The sequence below is a fragment of the Malus sylvestris genome, chromosome 6 (genome assembly GCF_916048215.2).
Source record: "Malus sylvestris chromosome 6, drMalSylv7.2, whole genome shotgun sequence".
Classification (NCBI taxonomy): domain Eukaryota; kingdom Viridiplantae; phylum Streptophyta; class Magnoliopsida; order Rosales; family Rosaceae; genus Malus; species Malus sylvestris.
In genome coordinates, this window is record NC_062265.1 from 25,084,885 (window position 1) to 25,099,254 (window position 14,370).

General features: G+C 35.9%; 1 protein-coding gene and 1 long non-coding RNA gene across 3 annotated transcripts; both read right to left on the minus strand.

Annotated features, from left to right (window-relative positions):
* Nucleotides 1-438: 438 nt before the first annotated feature.
* On the minus strand, nucleotides 439-3,080 carry LOC126625068 (protein IQ-DOMAIN 17-like). 2 transcript variants are annotated; one of them, XM_050294139.1, is made up of 6 exons: nucleotides 3,027-3,044; nucleotides 2,790-2,992; nucleotides 2,418-2,684; nucleotides 1,876-2,124; nucleotides 1,598-1,717; nucleotides 439-1,374 (listed from the first exon to the last, which is right to left on the minus strand). In XM_050294139.1, the coding sequence occupies exons 2-6, from the start codon at nucleotides 2,916-2,918 to the stop codon at nucleotides 586-588; spliced, it is 1,554 nt and encodes a 517-aa protein (XP_050150096.1). In that variant the 5' UTR covers nucleotides 2,919-2,992; nucleotides 3,027-3,044; the 3' UTR covers nucleotides 439-585. The 2 variants fall into 2 exon arrangements, with proteins under 2 accessions (XP_050150096.1, XP_050150097.1); XM_050294140.1 differs by having other exon boundaries at nucleotides 2,790-3,080.
* A 7,236-nt stretch (nucleotides 3,081-10,316) lies between these two features.
* On the minus strand, nucleotides 10,317-10,739 carry LOC126627212 (uncharacterized). Its single transcript, XR_007624934.1, has 2 exons — nucleotides 10,651-10,739; nucleotides 10,317-10,583 (listed from the first exon to the last, which is right to left on the minus strand). It is a non-coding gene; the product is annotated as an uncharacterized LOC126627212 (long non-coding RNA).
* Nucleotides 10,740-14,370: the final 3,631 nt, after the last annotated feature.

Here is a 14,370-nt window from a genome sequence, read left to right on the forward strand (position 1 = left end):
AATTTACAAGGAGTATACGAGCTTGGATGCATGAACGGGCAAACTACCTTAACCAACCAGTCGAAACCAATTTTGCTTGTAATATTTCACTTTAGGCTTGTACCATGATGTATCATTTTGAGTTGTATATAACTTTCCCAACTTATTAACCTTATGGGACGTCTCAAAATCACCATTTTCATCCTTTTTAAAATCATTAAATTCCCTTGCAACCTCCTATTGTAATTAGCCCACAAAACGAATCAAAATTTCAGTTAGGATTTCAAATCTCCTACATTTTCTCCTTTTTGAACCCAAATTCCAAAATCCATTTGAGTATTCTTCACTTTGTTCATTAGTCTCTTTGGTAATCTTTGTTCCTTGGTTTCTATCCCATTGAAGAGTAAGGAATCGCATCCTACATCGATTGTCAAAGCAATGATACCGAAGCATCATAAATTTTTCAGATAAACACCTCTCATTGCTAGCACATTACAGAGCAGAGAAGAAAGCATCTCATCCAACCAAACCAATAATAAAATTTCCATTCCAGTTCCAAACCAGACAACAAATTAAAAACTAGGTTCAATTTCATAATCACCTGCCTCACTTTAACCACCACAGATCAGTGGTTGAACATGGAGAAATCTCTCCCCCAAGGGTATCGGCGTACGACGACAAGTTCTCCCTCCCATCGTAGCCATTATTTTGTACGCTCTTGAAGCTAGGACTTCTCGAGTTCTGGCTAAAGCTACTACAATCAATGCCAACACAATTATGGTGTTGTGGCTCAGCCGAGACAGGGTACAAAAGGCGCTTCTTGGCTGAGCCGCTGCCTCTTTCTCTCTCGGGTGTAGAAGGCCTTGTTTTTGGTGTGCTAAGCGATCGAGCCTTGGCCTTTGCGGATTCAGTAGCAGCCATGTAATTTGGTGTTCCAGAACGGCACATTGCACCCCTGAAGCCCCAATAAGCATTGGTGCCTGATAAGCTTGGTGTGTGTGCAGCTGATGAACAATAGTATTTTTCCTCTTTCGGGCATCTTGGACTCGCCGTCCGCACTTTCAGAGCTTTTGGTTTTGAAGGAGAGGGTGTTGCAGGCGAGAGATGATTCATGTACTGTGATTTGTGCAGGGGTGAAGCTGAAGCAATGGCGTAGGAGGCTAGCTGCTGTTGATGTTGCGAATGTGACGATGAAATTGGGACATTTGAAGATGTGCACGAGGAAGGCCTTGAATTCGTATCGATCTCAACTGTTTTTATGGAGTTCCTTTTGTCAATTGAAGCTCGGCTTCTGTTCTCAAATTGCTTCGTGGCCATCCATCTTTCTAGCCATCTTGTTCTCTCTTCTAGCTCTGCATCATCCCCTGAAGATGGGTTCCTCTCAGGCCTCCATATCTTCAATTAGGCATCAAAGAATTAAAGACATTAGCTTGTTAGACAGAAACTTATATGCATGCATGTGACTGTGTCCTAAACCAATCACCAACTTTCTGACATGGCATTGTATGATTAGCTTGGGATAACGTCTGCCGTCTCATTTCGAGAAAAAAATATCTTCTAAAACAAACACACAAGTACTAAAAGAACCATATATTTGAGTGATGGAAAATTGATCAACCTGATGAGAGAAAGCATAAGCCAGAGCCTTTTCACGTTTTAAAGCAGCTTCCTTTCTACTATGCAATACGGGTTCAAGCCCTTTGTCCCAATAGTCCTCACCACGACTTTTCTCCCTACACTGCTTGACGCAGCGGAATATAAGAACGAGGAATTAGACAAGCACCGGAAACTAGTAACTGAGAAAACCCTCGAGTTTTATCGAAATCAAGCAAAAGCACGAATATAAAATTCATATTTTTATGCTAAAAAGGTGAAGAGGTAGCAGCTGCTGCATACTATTGACTTTCTGTCACGAATGTCCTGAAGAAATCTGGATTCCCACAAGTGAAGGCCTGTTTCAGCAAACATGGAGTTTCGACCGGCGTCATGCGAAAGCCTTGATCTTTCGTTGCGAACCTGATCTTGTACTCGAACCAGAGCTTGCATGCATTTCAGTGTCAGCTTTGCTTGCTTCCTAACGTTATGACCTCTCACTAAAGCTTGAAGCTTTACCAGCCCCTTGAGTGCATGTAGAGCTCTCCTTGCCTTCAGTCAAAAACCACATTTGCAATATGTAAAAAAAATTCAAATAACGACCATAGCCTCTGTAAGTAATCACATCTATACATTGTGCTCTATTTTTGTGTTTTAGGACTGGTTTGGGACTGGTTTGATAAGAATCACTTTTGTTCATTGCGGTTTTGCTAGAAGTACTACGTTGAAGTTTTTATCGAAAATCCAAGTGAAGAAACAGTTTTAAACATTACGCAGTCAAAAGTGTGTTGTTAAAAAGTGATTTCCCTAAGCAATCTCGAACATGTTCTTAGTAAGTTACTTACCAAGTAACCTCTGAATGCCGTTTGAATGAGTGTAGCAGCATAGTGTTCTCTAGCAAAGTTATTCGGTCTTGTGAGCCGAACAATATCTACTGCCGCTTGGGCAGTAGCCACTGCTGCAGTTGCTGCGGCCACAGCAATTGCATGCCTTTGCTCAGCATCCAAAACAGGATTCACAGGCGCGCTTGCATCTACAGTCACCGTCCTTGCTTCACATTGTTGAACATGCAGAGTAGGCTTCCGGAAAAGCCACCTTCTCTTTTCTCTCTTCTGTACACAAACCAAACATTGAGTACTCAAAAAGTAAAAAAAAAAACATAGATTAGAATAGTTTAAAATATTGTCTTATGAAAAAATTGTATGCAATATTGTTACCTTTTCTTCCTCTTTTGGTTCATGTTCATCTCTTCTTCTGCTACTTTTTGGCTGATCGTAATCTTTAGTGGGAGACCTGAACGCCCCTTTCACTATAGTCAGCCATGAAGTACCACTCTTCTTTCCCATTTGAGTGTTTGAGAAAAATTTTCCAGCATCACATGAATTTAAGCTGAGGAAGGCAAAAGAAGAAGGTGAAGTTGGTAGAGAGAGAGAGAGAGAGAGAGAGAGAGAGAGAGAGAGAGAGAGAGAGAGAGAGAGAGGGAGAGGTTTGTTTGGTTACATGCAATGCAGGAATCAAAGTACGAGCTCTGAGGTCCTCCAATATATATTGTAAAAAACGATGGTTTTTTTTTTTTTTGGTGGCATGCGAAACATTATAAAACAAAAATGGAGGGGACACAACGATGAGAGGGAGAGGTTTCAATGTAGGAAGAAGAATCCAAAGCATCCTAGCTAGGGCTTCTTTGATTGATCAATGGCTTTAAATTTCACTGACGAAAATCTAATGGTTTCACGTGACATGGACAACTAAAGGACGATGGAGAGAGAGAGAGAGAGAGAGAGAGAGAGAGTGAGAGAGAGATTTACAGTGAGAGAATGTGGCCAAATGTGAGTTTTGTTGTTATATTGCATCTTGCATCTGCATGCATTGGAAGTCCTCGAAGACCACCCACTCAGCTCGTATTCATGGGTAAAAGCAAACAGAGTGGGGCTTCATTTTCCCAGTAATCTCAGTCAAACTAGTTGGTAGGGTTTCTCCTTTCGTCAATTTTTTGTTTGGGTTAATTTTACTTGCTCAAGTAAAACACATATTCAATCAGACAGTGAACCAGAACTCTCCCTTTCTTTGCATGAAAATAACTACTAAGCATGTGAATTTCTACTAGTTTTTCTGAGATTAAATGGGAAAAATTACCAGTTACTAGTTCCAAACAAATCTTCAAAATTTACGCGGACCCAATATGTGTAGTAGTGTCAGTGTCGGTCATATTTACACCTTGATAATGGCCAGGCCAGACTCAAATTAAAAGCTGCATGTACATGTTGAAGAGAGGTTGAACTCAAAACATCTCTATTGGTATTTTAAGTCAATCATGCAACATCTTGCATTTTAATTTTTCTCATATGATATTTTATAATTAGTTTGAAATACTTTCATAGTAACTTTTTCCTTGCATGAAAATTATTTTTAGACTGCGGTTTTACAACCAAGATTTTTTGAAATGAGAATGAAACTTAAATGCATCATAGATTAATAGATTTCAAGGGTCAAAATGTGTTCAAGATCTATCCTAGAAAGGCTGACCTTGTAAGAAAATCGAACTCTGAACTATTATAAATAACAAGAGAATAACGTTTCATTATTTGGCGTCCGTTTATCTCACTCCACTACTCTATTTTGATTTGAAGGATACTCTTTAATAAGCTTCCAACAGAAGATCAACTACAACGATGAGGTATTTTTTAGTACTTATCTGCTGATTATGTTACCGCAACTCTAAATCCATTGATCACATATTTTTTAGCTGTGGGTTTACACAATGTCCTTGGCTTTAGTTTGCTGCTCAATTTGGCATTCTTTTGTTTACTGGCTTATTTTCGGATTTTTAGCTCTCTTTTATGTCGAAGCGGTTTCCTCCACATCTTCGAAATGTTTGGTTGGCTGTAGTGTTTTTCTTGCTAATGACTATTTGGAAGATACGAAATAAAGTGAAGTTGAAAGCAAGTCCCCTTCATTTTTATGTATATGTTGTTCTACTTTGGCTTGGATTAGACAGTTTGGGACTTTCTCTCGTGGTCATGTGCGCAAAGTTTCAGACAAGCAATCTCTCTTGGATTTCGACTAAGTTATGTAATGCTCTTCCCATTCTTTGACACCCTCCTCCGCGTATAATTGGGTTAAAGTGAATACAAATGGGCTGCTAAGGGTAACCCTGCCATGCAACTTGTGGTGGGGCCCTTCTTGTATAATGAAATGTAAGGTTAATGTTTCCCTGACTAATGTAACTTCTTTTAATGTCCTCCTGATTAATGTAACTTCTTTTTTTCGTTATCAATAAAATTTCTCTCTTAAGGCAAAAATTTTCTTATAAAAAATAAAGAAAAGAAAAATGATAAACAAACAAGAGAATAAGGGATTCATTATAATCAACCCTTTATTAATCTTGTGTGGAGCTTTTTCTTCATCAACTTCCTTACCGGTTTTCTCTAGGCAGATGGAAGAATCATCTATAGGAACTGGAAACATTAACCACCCCCAATTTCAAATCGGATTTGATTGTGAAAACTATTGAAAGATTTTCTAATATTATGACCTTTGGTGGATTATGTAGGTTTATACAAAAAGAAATCATATGAGCAATACCCTTTTGTCCTCCTATGCTCTTTTTTTTTTTTAATTTGTTTTAGCCTCTAGACTGAATAAATAAAAGAGAATTAGTGGACAAAAACAAGAGGAGGGGTGCAGAACAGCAGAAGGAGAAAATCTGAGCGTGAAGATTTACTACCCTTAACCATACAAGACAGACCAGACTTTGCCAAACCTTGCAACTGAAACTAAACAGTCGCAGGTGAAAATTTTGAGCCTACTCCCGATTCAACACGCAAATTTTACCCCTTCACAATCATTGTGATTCACCGTGGATAATAAGAATGTCCTTTCCTGGCATCCACTTCAATCCTCGGTGAAACATCAAACAGAAAACAGTAAAGAAAGTGAAAAAGCTTCAGAAAAGTACATATTCGCCAACTCACATCACCCTTTTTCAGGACCAAAGTTCCACAGAAAAAGTAGAGGCCTCCAAAACACTTTAAGCTTAGGAATGATATGTTCATTATTCCTCAAGCAAATGTAAACATTCATGATGCATTCGGAGTTCCACCTACTCACCGTAAACTGATTTTTTTTTTTTAATTCTGGAGAACAAATCGGTCTAAGCAAAATTTACGCTTGATACCACTGGTTTTTGTCAATCTAGTTTAGAAGGTTTCCACCACTTTTGTCTTTCCTCGCTAGCTTTAGAGCACTTCCATCCCATGAATATACCCTAGGTTATTGGGCAATCAAATTCCCCCTCCGCAAAATCACTCCAGCCTTACCCAATCAACTGGGCTTCAGGGGAGCCCGACAGACAACACGGGCGAATCGCCTGAGGTAGTCTGATGTCAGGTTGGCGTCAGCGACCTTTTTATATTTTTTTAGGCAAGTGCTTGAATTATACACTGGAGAAGGACGAGTGGCTCGACAAGAAAACAGGGCTAGGCCTGTCGAGCAGGCGCACTCAACCCTTCTCAACGGCTAGGTGACATGTCAAAATTTTGACCGTTGGCTTTTCAGATCAATGGTCCAAATTTTTAGGCCTAAAAAAATTCAAATGTTACTGTTGGCATATGTGTCAAAACTTGGGCTATTGGATTACAATTTTTTTAATCCAACGGTCCATATTAATTAAGTTAACAAAGATTTTTAAAAAATTATTCAAAAATATGAAGAAAAAAAAATTATAATTTTATTATATAAATACCTAACCATGCTCTTCTACTTTACACCATATTTCGTATTTATTCACAAATCTTATCGGAAATTTATCCACAAAATTCTTACAGAATCATGACATGTGGCGCTACGGAACTAGTTAAAAATCTACTAAAAAAATCTATCCACAAAAAGTGTGCTTTTAGTTAATGATATGTGACGTAACAAAATTTGTTAAAAATCATATCTGAAATTAAAAATAAAATTATCTTTTGTTATTCTATAATAAAAAAATATTTTAAACCAATAGTCTGATCTATTCAATTTAAAGGTGGAGATGCATTTAAGTAGTTAGTAAAGGCACTAATTGTCCTGCTCAATAGCCTAATTGCTCGGGCAATTTGGTAAGGGTGGAAGTGCTATTAAAGATTGATCCCTCTCTTCCACTAATAAGCTTTTGGGCAATCATTTTCTAGAGGCAGAGAAGAATACAAAAGAAGAGAAGGGAAATGACAAGTCGGCATCGACCAAGTTTGTGTTTAAAGGTGTTTTAAAGATTCTGTACGTTCACTGTCGGTACTTCCCTGGACAAAAGAAGTGTTTTAGTTTCTCCACTGATAAATCAGCGGACTCTTCGCCACAAACTTGTGGCAGCCAAGAAGCATCAGCATTCTCCATATATTCTTCAAATCCATGTGTTGAACTCTATCATGGTACAACAGTTCTCAAACAATTGAAGGGTAACTACTAGTTTAACCCTGTACTAACATAGTAAATCTTTCATTCGTCGCATTAGATTTTCTGAAAATCGTTATGATAAGTAGAGATAAGGATAACTCATTTTGAAGAAAAAACTTCATCGGTATATCATGTCTTACGACTAGTCATCTGAAAGATAAGTGAAACTAAAACATCACTAACTATGCAACTGGTGTGCCTATGTTCTGTTAGAATATGAGTATGAAATTGAATATTATGATTGGTCGTAATGTTTCAATTAACATAGAAAAGTCTTATTAAAAAGCTTAAAACTATCGTAATTCTTGTAGAATTTAATTCAGATTATAATAGTCCTTGTGAGACTGAAAGTATTTTGTTGATGCACTCATAATATGTTTGGATTCATAGTTGGTATCCTATGGTGATTCTAATAGGTGAATTATTAGAATTAATCTATTATAAATAATGGCCACTGCTCTTACAAAACATACGCTCAATATTGAACTAAGACATATTGTTAATTTGAGTACTTTTGGTTTTTCAAGAGAGGAGAAGGTGCACTGTTTATAAGTCTGCTTTAGCATATTGTTCTACTGTTTTTTCGGGTTAGTTTGTCATTGTGTATATCGAATTGTGATTTTAATGCTTGTATAAATTTGTGATTCATGAGCTTAATCTCTTAACTTATATTTATGATAAGTTTAGTTTTACATGTTCTCCACATTCAACGAAAGGCGACTAATTCCGGAGATTTGAGTTTCAAAGAATTTGTAATTTATTGTACCAACTGCAGCACCATTGAAGACTGGTTTTCTTTTTTCTTTTTTTAATTTTTTTTTCCAGAAGACTCTTTAAGTGTTCGTTTGGTTCCTAAAATTGGATAACTCCCTCTATTTAAAGTATGTTGTAAGAAGAAATGAAGAAACATTGTCTAAGTTAAAGGTATAAGATGGATTACTCGTTAAGGAATTTTGTCCATTCCAATCCCTCACAAAACGGCAGGATTAGACATAATAAGTTTTCCTCATGTTGAATATCAGAGTGCGCGACGAACGAGATTAACAAAAAATAAGAATATTATTAAACAACCGAGAATGCCGGAACGGCTACAAAACCTTAAGAGACTACATTGTGAATAACTTGATCCCTCAAACTAAATTACAAGCTCTATTTATAGAGCAATAAACCTAAGAAACCCTAATGCTTAAATGCCAAAAATACCCAACTACAAAATCAAATCAAATCTCTAATTAATTTCCTAAATAAACCAAATAAATTTCAACACCCCCTGTCAAACTCATGGCGGTATACGTCATGAGGTTGCCAACAAGCAGATGCGGATGCAAGACTCCAAATTCCAGTGCTAGTGCCAGTGCCAATGTCAATACCAATGCCAATACCAATTCTAATGCCAATACCAATATCAATGCCGATGCCGATGCCGATGCCAATTTCAATACGAAATTCCATCGGTGCAAGTACAAGATTCCAATGCCAGTGCCAGTGCAAGATTCCAATGCCAGTGCCAGTGCAAGATTCCAATGCTAATGCCAATTGCGAACTCCAGAACAAACCTGAACAAGCAAGCAAAAAACCCAACTTTCGCAACGTTACTCGAGTAGTCACTAGTCCAAACACTCGAGCAATCGTCACGGAAGGCAACAACAAACCTCCCAATACAAGCGGCCTTAAAAACAACCAAACCACTAAAAAACAAACGACCACTATTTTCCCGATCCAACCTCAAACTTCACAACCTGAAAAGGACACATTGAAACCCACAAAAAATTCAAGATCCAGAGAACAACCTAGAGAGAGAAGAAACAAAACGACCCCAATATTTCTTTCATCTCCGCGTGGGCCTCCAAAAAAACAATCAAGCCTTTTTTTTTTTCTACTACGACCAAGGTATTAAATATCGGTAATATCGGAAATATCGGTAGTCCGAAAATACGGAAATATCGATGGAAATATCGGGATAATATCGATATCGATAAAAATTACATGGAAACCACGGAAATTGTAAGAAAAACTTGGAAATTTTTATTGAAACTTTGCAGGATGTTTATTTAGTCAATTATCTATTAGTTTATCACAAAAAATTGGAAGGAAATGCATTGCATGATGGATTTAACATTATCAAGTTGATTATATAGTGAGCTGACAAACATTGTGAGTGTAGAAAATATGTAGTAATTAATGAAAGAAGTCTAAACACACCATAATCATTTATATATAATGAATTAGTACAATATTTTACACTTTATACATTGCATGGTAAGATACATGAGTGACTTAGTACCACATAGAGTTCCTATGAGGTTCAAAATTTTCACTATCTTCATTATCTCTATGTGTAGAGTGAGTGTATTGTGAAGAATAGTTATCAAATGATAAATCCCCAAAATAGTTTTGCATGTAATTGTTAACATGCCACCCATATGGATCCGAGATTGGTTGACGTTGTTCATAAGCAAAATCATTTGAAGATTGAGTCTCGGATTGTTTCCATGAGTCGCTCGATTCCATCCCAATAGGAATGGGATATAAAGGGTAGGGAAATTGTTGGTTATGAGTATTACCATAGTTACTACTTCCCACTCCAACAAAGTCCGAAGTTCTAGATAACGAGTCATTTTCTTGACTTGACAAAATCCCCTTGCCTTTTTCTCTACGAGTATAGTCCTTCCCTATGGCACCAATTCCTGGTCCTGCCCGCCTACTGCCATGGTCATCATCCTGTGTTGCATGCGTGAAGTTTGCCTCACTAGTGAAAGGGCTCATAAATCCGGGAGGTGATCCAACATAGTTTCCATATCCACTACCACTACCTCCAGCTCCACTATATCCTTCATCATTCCCACCTCTGGTGGTAGGTGAGTCTCCTGATCTTGTACTAGAGCTATCATTAGTATCAGCACGATGTTGTGGTTGTGTAGGATTGGAAGAAGGTGGAATTCCAATGTTTCTTAGTCTTGGGCGCAAAAGTTCTTCCAAATAGTCAGCGCTGCTAGATCCCACCTCCTCCTCTAATACTCTTTCTACATTTATCCCTTCATTACGTGCTTCTTCAGCAACTCTGGGAGCTGGGTTGCCTTCATAATCATCTAAATGAAGAGGTCTAATCCATTGATAATGTTGGTTACCTTTTGTATCATCATCTTCACCAACAATATCAAACATATATAGTGGGTCACCACGGTCGACATGATCTATTTCTGCTTCCTTATCTCGAATTTGAAGCTTCATGTTGTAGTAACAATAAACTAATTTTTCCAAGCTACTGTGAGCCAACTTATTTCTTTGCTTTGTGTGTATGAGTGCAAATGTGCTCCAATTTCTTTCACAAGCAGATGAGGAAGCTGTTTGTGATAATACTTTGATTGCTAACTTTCTCACAGTTGGTGCATCGGTCCCATACATGATCCACCATTCAGCTACAATGAAAAACAATGTTGATAAGCCTAATAACTCGAACAAATTCTATTATAAACTTATAGTGAAATATGTTTACACTCACTAGGAGACATTGTTGTTCGAGCAGCAATTGATGTTGGTTCTCCAAAAGTTCTTCTTGCATCTTTAAACCATGTTAGCTGAATTCAATAAATCGTGTTAGTTTAATCCAACAAAGTAATTATTATAATTTAAGTAATTGTGTACCTCATTTCCAAATTGGCCAACTGCTGGTGATGCAGGGTCTAATTTAAAGTATACATTATGTACAACACGTATAAGGGTACCATCATCTCTAACACCGGGTCTGTATTGGTATTGGGGATTCAAATAATATGTTGTTCAAAGAAACACATACTCTAATAAGAGAAATAATACTTATGCAACTAAAGAAATGAATTTCAAATTATGACATAATTTATACCTGCTATATGCAAATCGTGGTATAATGTTTTATAGCATCGGTCTTCAATTATCTTTATGACCCACCTTGCACCATGTTTTCTTTTCAATTCATCCTTCACTACACGCATCAACTCATATACTGCCCTCATAGTAGGATACACTTCTGTGTCAACGATCCGTAAAACTTTGTAAAAAGGTTCAAACACTTGGCACACATATTCTGATTGAGTACAAAAAGCATGATCAAGCACTATACTTTCTTCTTAAGTAGGCTGTCTAATGCAATATAGTTAGTGGCGAATCGAGTGGTAGCTGGACGAATAATTTCTCCTTTGCAAAATTCACGCATCTTTGCCAACAACCAACCGTGATTGTAAATATAATTTGTGATCTTTCTAGCTCTTTTTACCACAGTAGCAACATTCTCTCTCTTCCCCATTGCCTCAAACATGAGATCAATACAATGTGCTGCACCAGGGCCGGCGCTGAGGAGGTGCAAGTGGTGCTACCGTACAGGGCCCCCAAATCGGAAGGGCCCCCGATTTTTCAATTTTGCATGCATATACATATATATAGTAATAAGTGTAGAATATTACCAACTTGAGTTTTAGCGCAAGTGGAATTATTGCTTCTTTACGTTGGCCTAGGAGATGGGTTCAAAACTCATCTCCATTATTTTTTCAGTTTATATTTTTATTAAATGCATAAGCTTCCACAAAATAATATAAAATTCCACACAATAACATGAAAATTTGAACCCTGACCCTCTAAATAGTTAAGGAAAAACAATACACCATCTTTTCACTTGTTGATTTGTTAAATTTGTTTGTGCTAATAGAATTTATAGAAGCTCAATTGAAAACTAAAATTATTACTTTGAACAAAAAAATAAAAAAAATAAAAAGTCTTAGTACTTTTTAGGGCCTCCAATTCACTTTCGCACGGGACCCCTGAAATCTCAGGGCCGGCTTTGTGCTGCACATGATGTCCAAAACACATTATGATGATTCATTAACTTTTTTCCAGCTTTGACAAATGCAGAACCGTTGTCGGTCACGACTTGGACAACATTATGCTCTCCCACCTCCATGATTACATCCCTTAATAATTTGTAAATATACTTGTAGTTCTTTATATGGTCTGAAGCATCAACAGACTTAAAAAAAATTGTCTTTCCCTTGGAGTATACTATGAAGTTTATGATAGACAATCCGGTCGGGTCATTCCATCTGTCACACATGATTGTGCAACCATTAGTTTCCCACTTTGACCTCAACTTGTTAACATACTCGCCAATGTCCTTATACTGCATATCCAAATATTTGTTTCTTATCTCATAAGGAGTGGGAGGTTGTACTCCAACACATGCCTGTTGACATCCCACTACCATATTTTTGAAATGATGTGATGATGCCTTTGCAGCAGGGACATTTTCATAGATAAAGAACTTGCTAATTAGACGCCCCATTCCTTCCTTCACATTACCTCCAGTGAAATAACTCCAAACACTCTTTTGACGTGCTTTGGATGACTTATATAAACTTGGGGCTATTGGTGGTGTTGGTTATGATTCTCTAAGACTGCCTCCCCGTCTCATTTATGTACCACCACTTGTCCCAGAACCTTGTGCTCTATTAGGAATTTTATGAAGGTGTTCTCTTTCCCATGCTGACTGTTTGGAGGCATGTAATGCTTGTTTCAAACTGCGTCGTTCTTCAGGTCCCATGTCATCATCACATTCGTCCTCATCGTCATCATCATCACTGTCAACCACTTGGCCAATGACTTCTCCTCGTAGCCCAGCTCGAATATTTTCCATTCCATGTGTTATCTTTTCCTTCTGCTGTTTTTTATTTTTTAATAATGTGCTGATGAATGCCTTCACTTCTGGGGGGACATTATCACATCGTTGGACATTTTTTGCTGGATCTAATCCACTAAGATGGTACTTAAGTCGTGTCACTCCGCCACTCTTCATTACCCAACCACAATATTTGCAAATTGTGCCATGTTTGTTTCCGTCTATTGGGTCTCCATGTTCCCAAGCTGGATCACGTTTAGTAGCTCCACTGGACATCTTAAACGTACCTACATTTATTTTTCATGAAAATTAGACAAATATTTTTTGGCCAAAAAATATAGTAGTGATGATGGTTATATAAGAGAGAACCTAAATAATAAAGTTATTCTACAGAAGAATTAAATACGAAGTAAAGAAAATGATTGTAAAAATTTACAGAAGAATTAAATACGAAGTAAAGAAAATGATTGTAAAAATTTAAGTAATTAAAAAAATAATATGGAATAATAAAACCTAATATTAATGAATAATAATCCAATTTGATAAAAAAATAATTCTAATATAAAACATAGTGATGAATAATAATCCAATTTGATAATAATTCAATTTAATAATAATCCAATTTAATGAATAGTCCAATTTGATAATAAGCCAATTTAATGAATAATAATCCAATTTGATAATAATCTAATTTAATGAATAATAATCCAATTTGATAATAAAAAAAACCTAATATTAATGAATAATAATCCAATTTGATAAAAAATAATCCTAATATAAAACATAGTGGTGAATAATAATCCAATTTGATAATAATCCAATTCAATAATAATCCAATTTAATGAATAGTCCAATTTGATAATAAGCCAATTTAATGAATAATCCAATTTAATGAATAATAATCCAATTTGATAATAATCTAATTTAATGAATAATAATCCAATTTGATAATAAAAAAAACCTAATATTAATGAATAATAATCCAATTTGATAAAAAAATAATCCTAATATAAAACATAGTGATGAATAATAATCCAATTTGATAATAATCCAATTTAATAATAATCCAATTTAATGAATAGTCCAATTTGATAATAAGCCAATTTAATGAATAATCCAATTTAATGAATAATAATCCAATTTGATAATAATCTAATTTAATGAATAATAATCCAATTTGATAATAAAAAAACCTAATATTAATGAATAATAATCCAATTTGATAATAAAACCTAATATTAATAAAATAATAAATAACATTAAACATATTAAAATTATCCTAGGGAATAATTATACAACATTACTTAATTACTTAAAAAAATTAACATGTAATTGTTAACATTACTTAATTACTTACAAAAATTAACATGCAAGTATTAATTACTTAAAAAAAATTAACAAACGAGTCCATATAAATTTATTTGTTGTTGTATAAATTACAATAATATAAATATAAGTTTGTAAACTTACCTTAAATATGGAACCCTTTGTGTTCAAGCTTTGGAATGGATCTGGAATGGCTTTGAAAATGGTAAGGGAAGAAGAAGGAACGAAAATGCTCTGAATGCCTCTGATACTCCACCTCTGATAAGGTGAAAGAATATAAGTATATAACAGACAGTGGCACATGGTTTTGCATGTGAAAGAATATCATAGACTTACAGTAGCACACGGTTTCATTATTAAAGCACTATTATTTGTTGTCCATGGTTTGAAATTGT

What these genes read in the sequence shown, in the direction of transcription:
- LOC126625068 (XM_050294140.1), bottom strand. Translation starts at nt 2,918, where the DNA reads ATGGGAAAGAAGAGTGGTACTTCATGGCTGACTATAGTGAAAGGGGCG. An exon ending in CGGCATTCAGAGGTTACTTG is followed by an intron (nt 2,125 to 2,417) that starts GTAAGTAACTTA and finishes TTTTGACTGAAG; the next exon opens with GCAAGGAGAGCTCTACATGC. An exon ending in CTTATGCTTTCTCTCATCAG is followed by an intron (nt 1,375 to 1,597) that starts GTTGATCAATTT and finishes GCCTAATTGAAG; the next exon opens with ATATGGAGGCCTGAGAGGAA.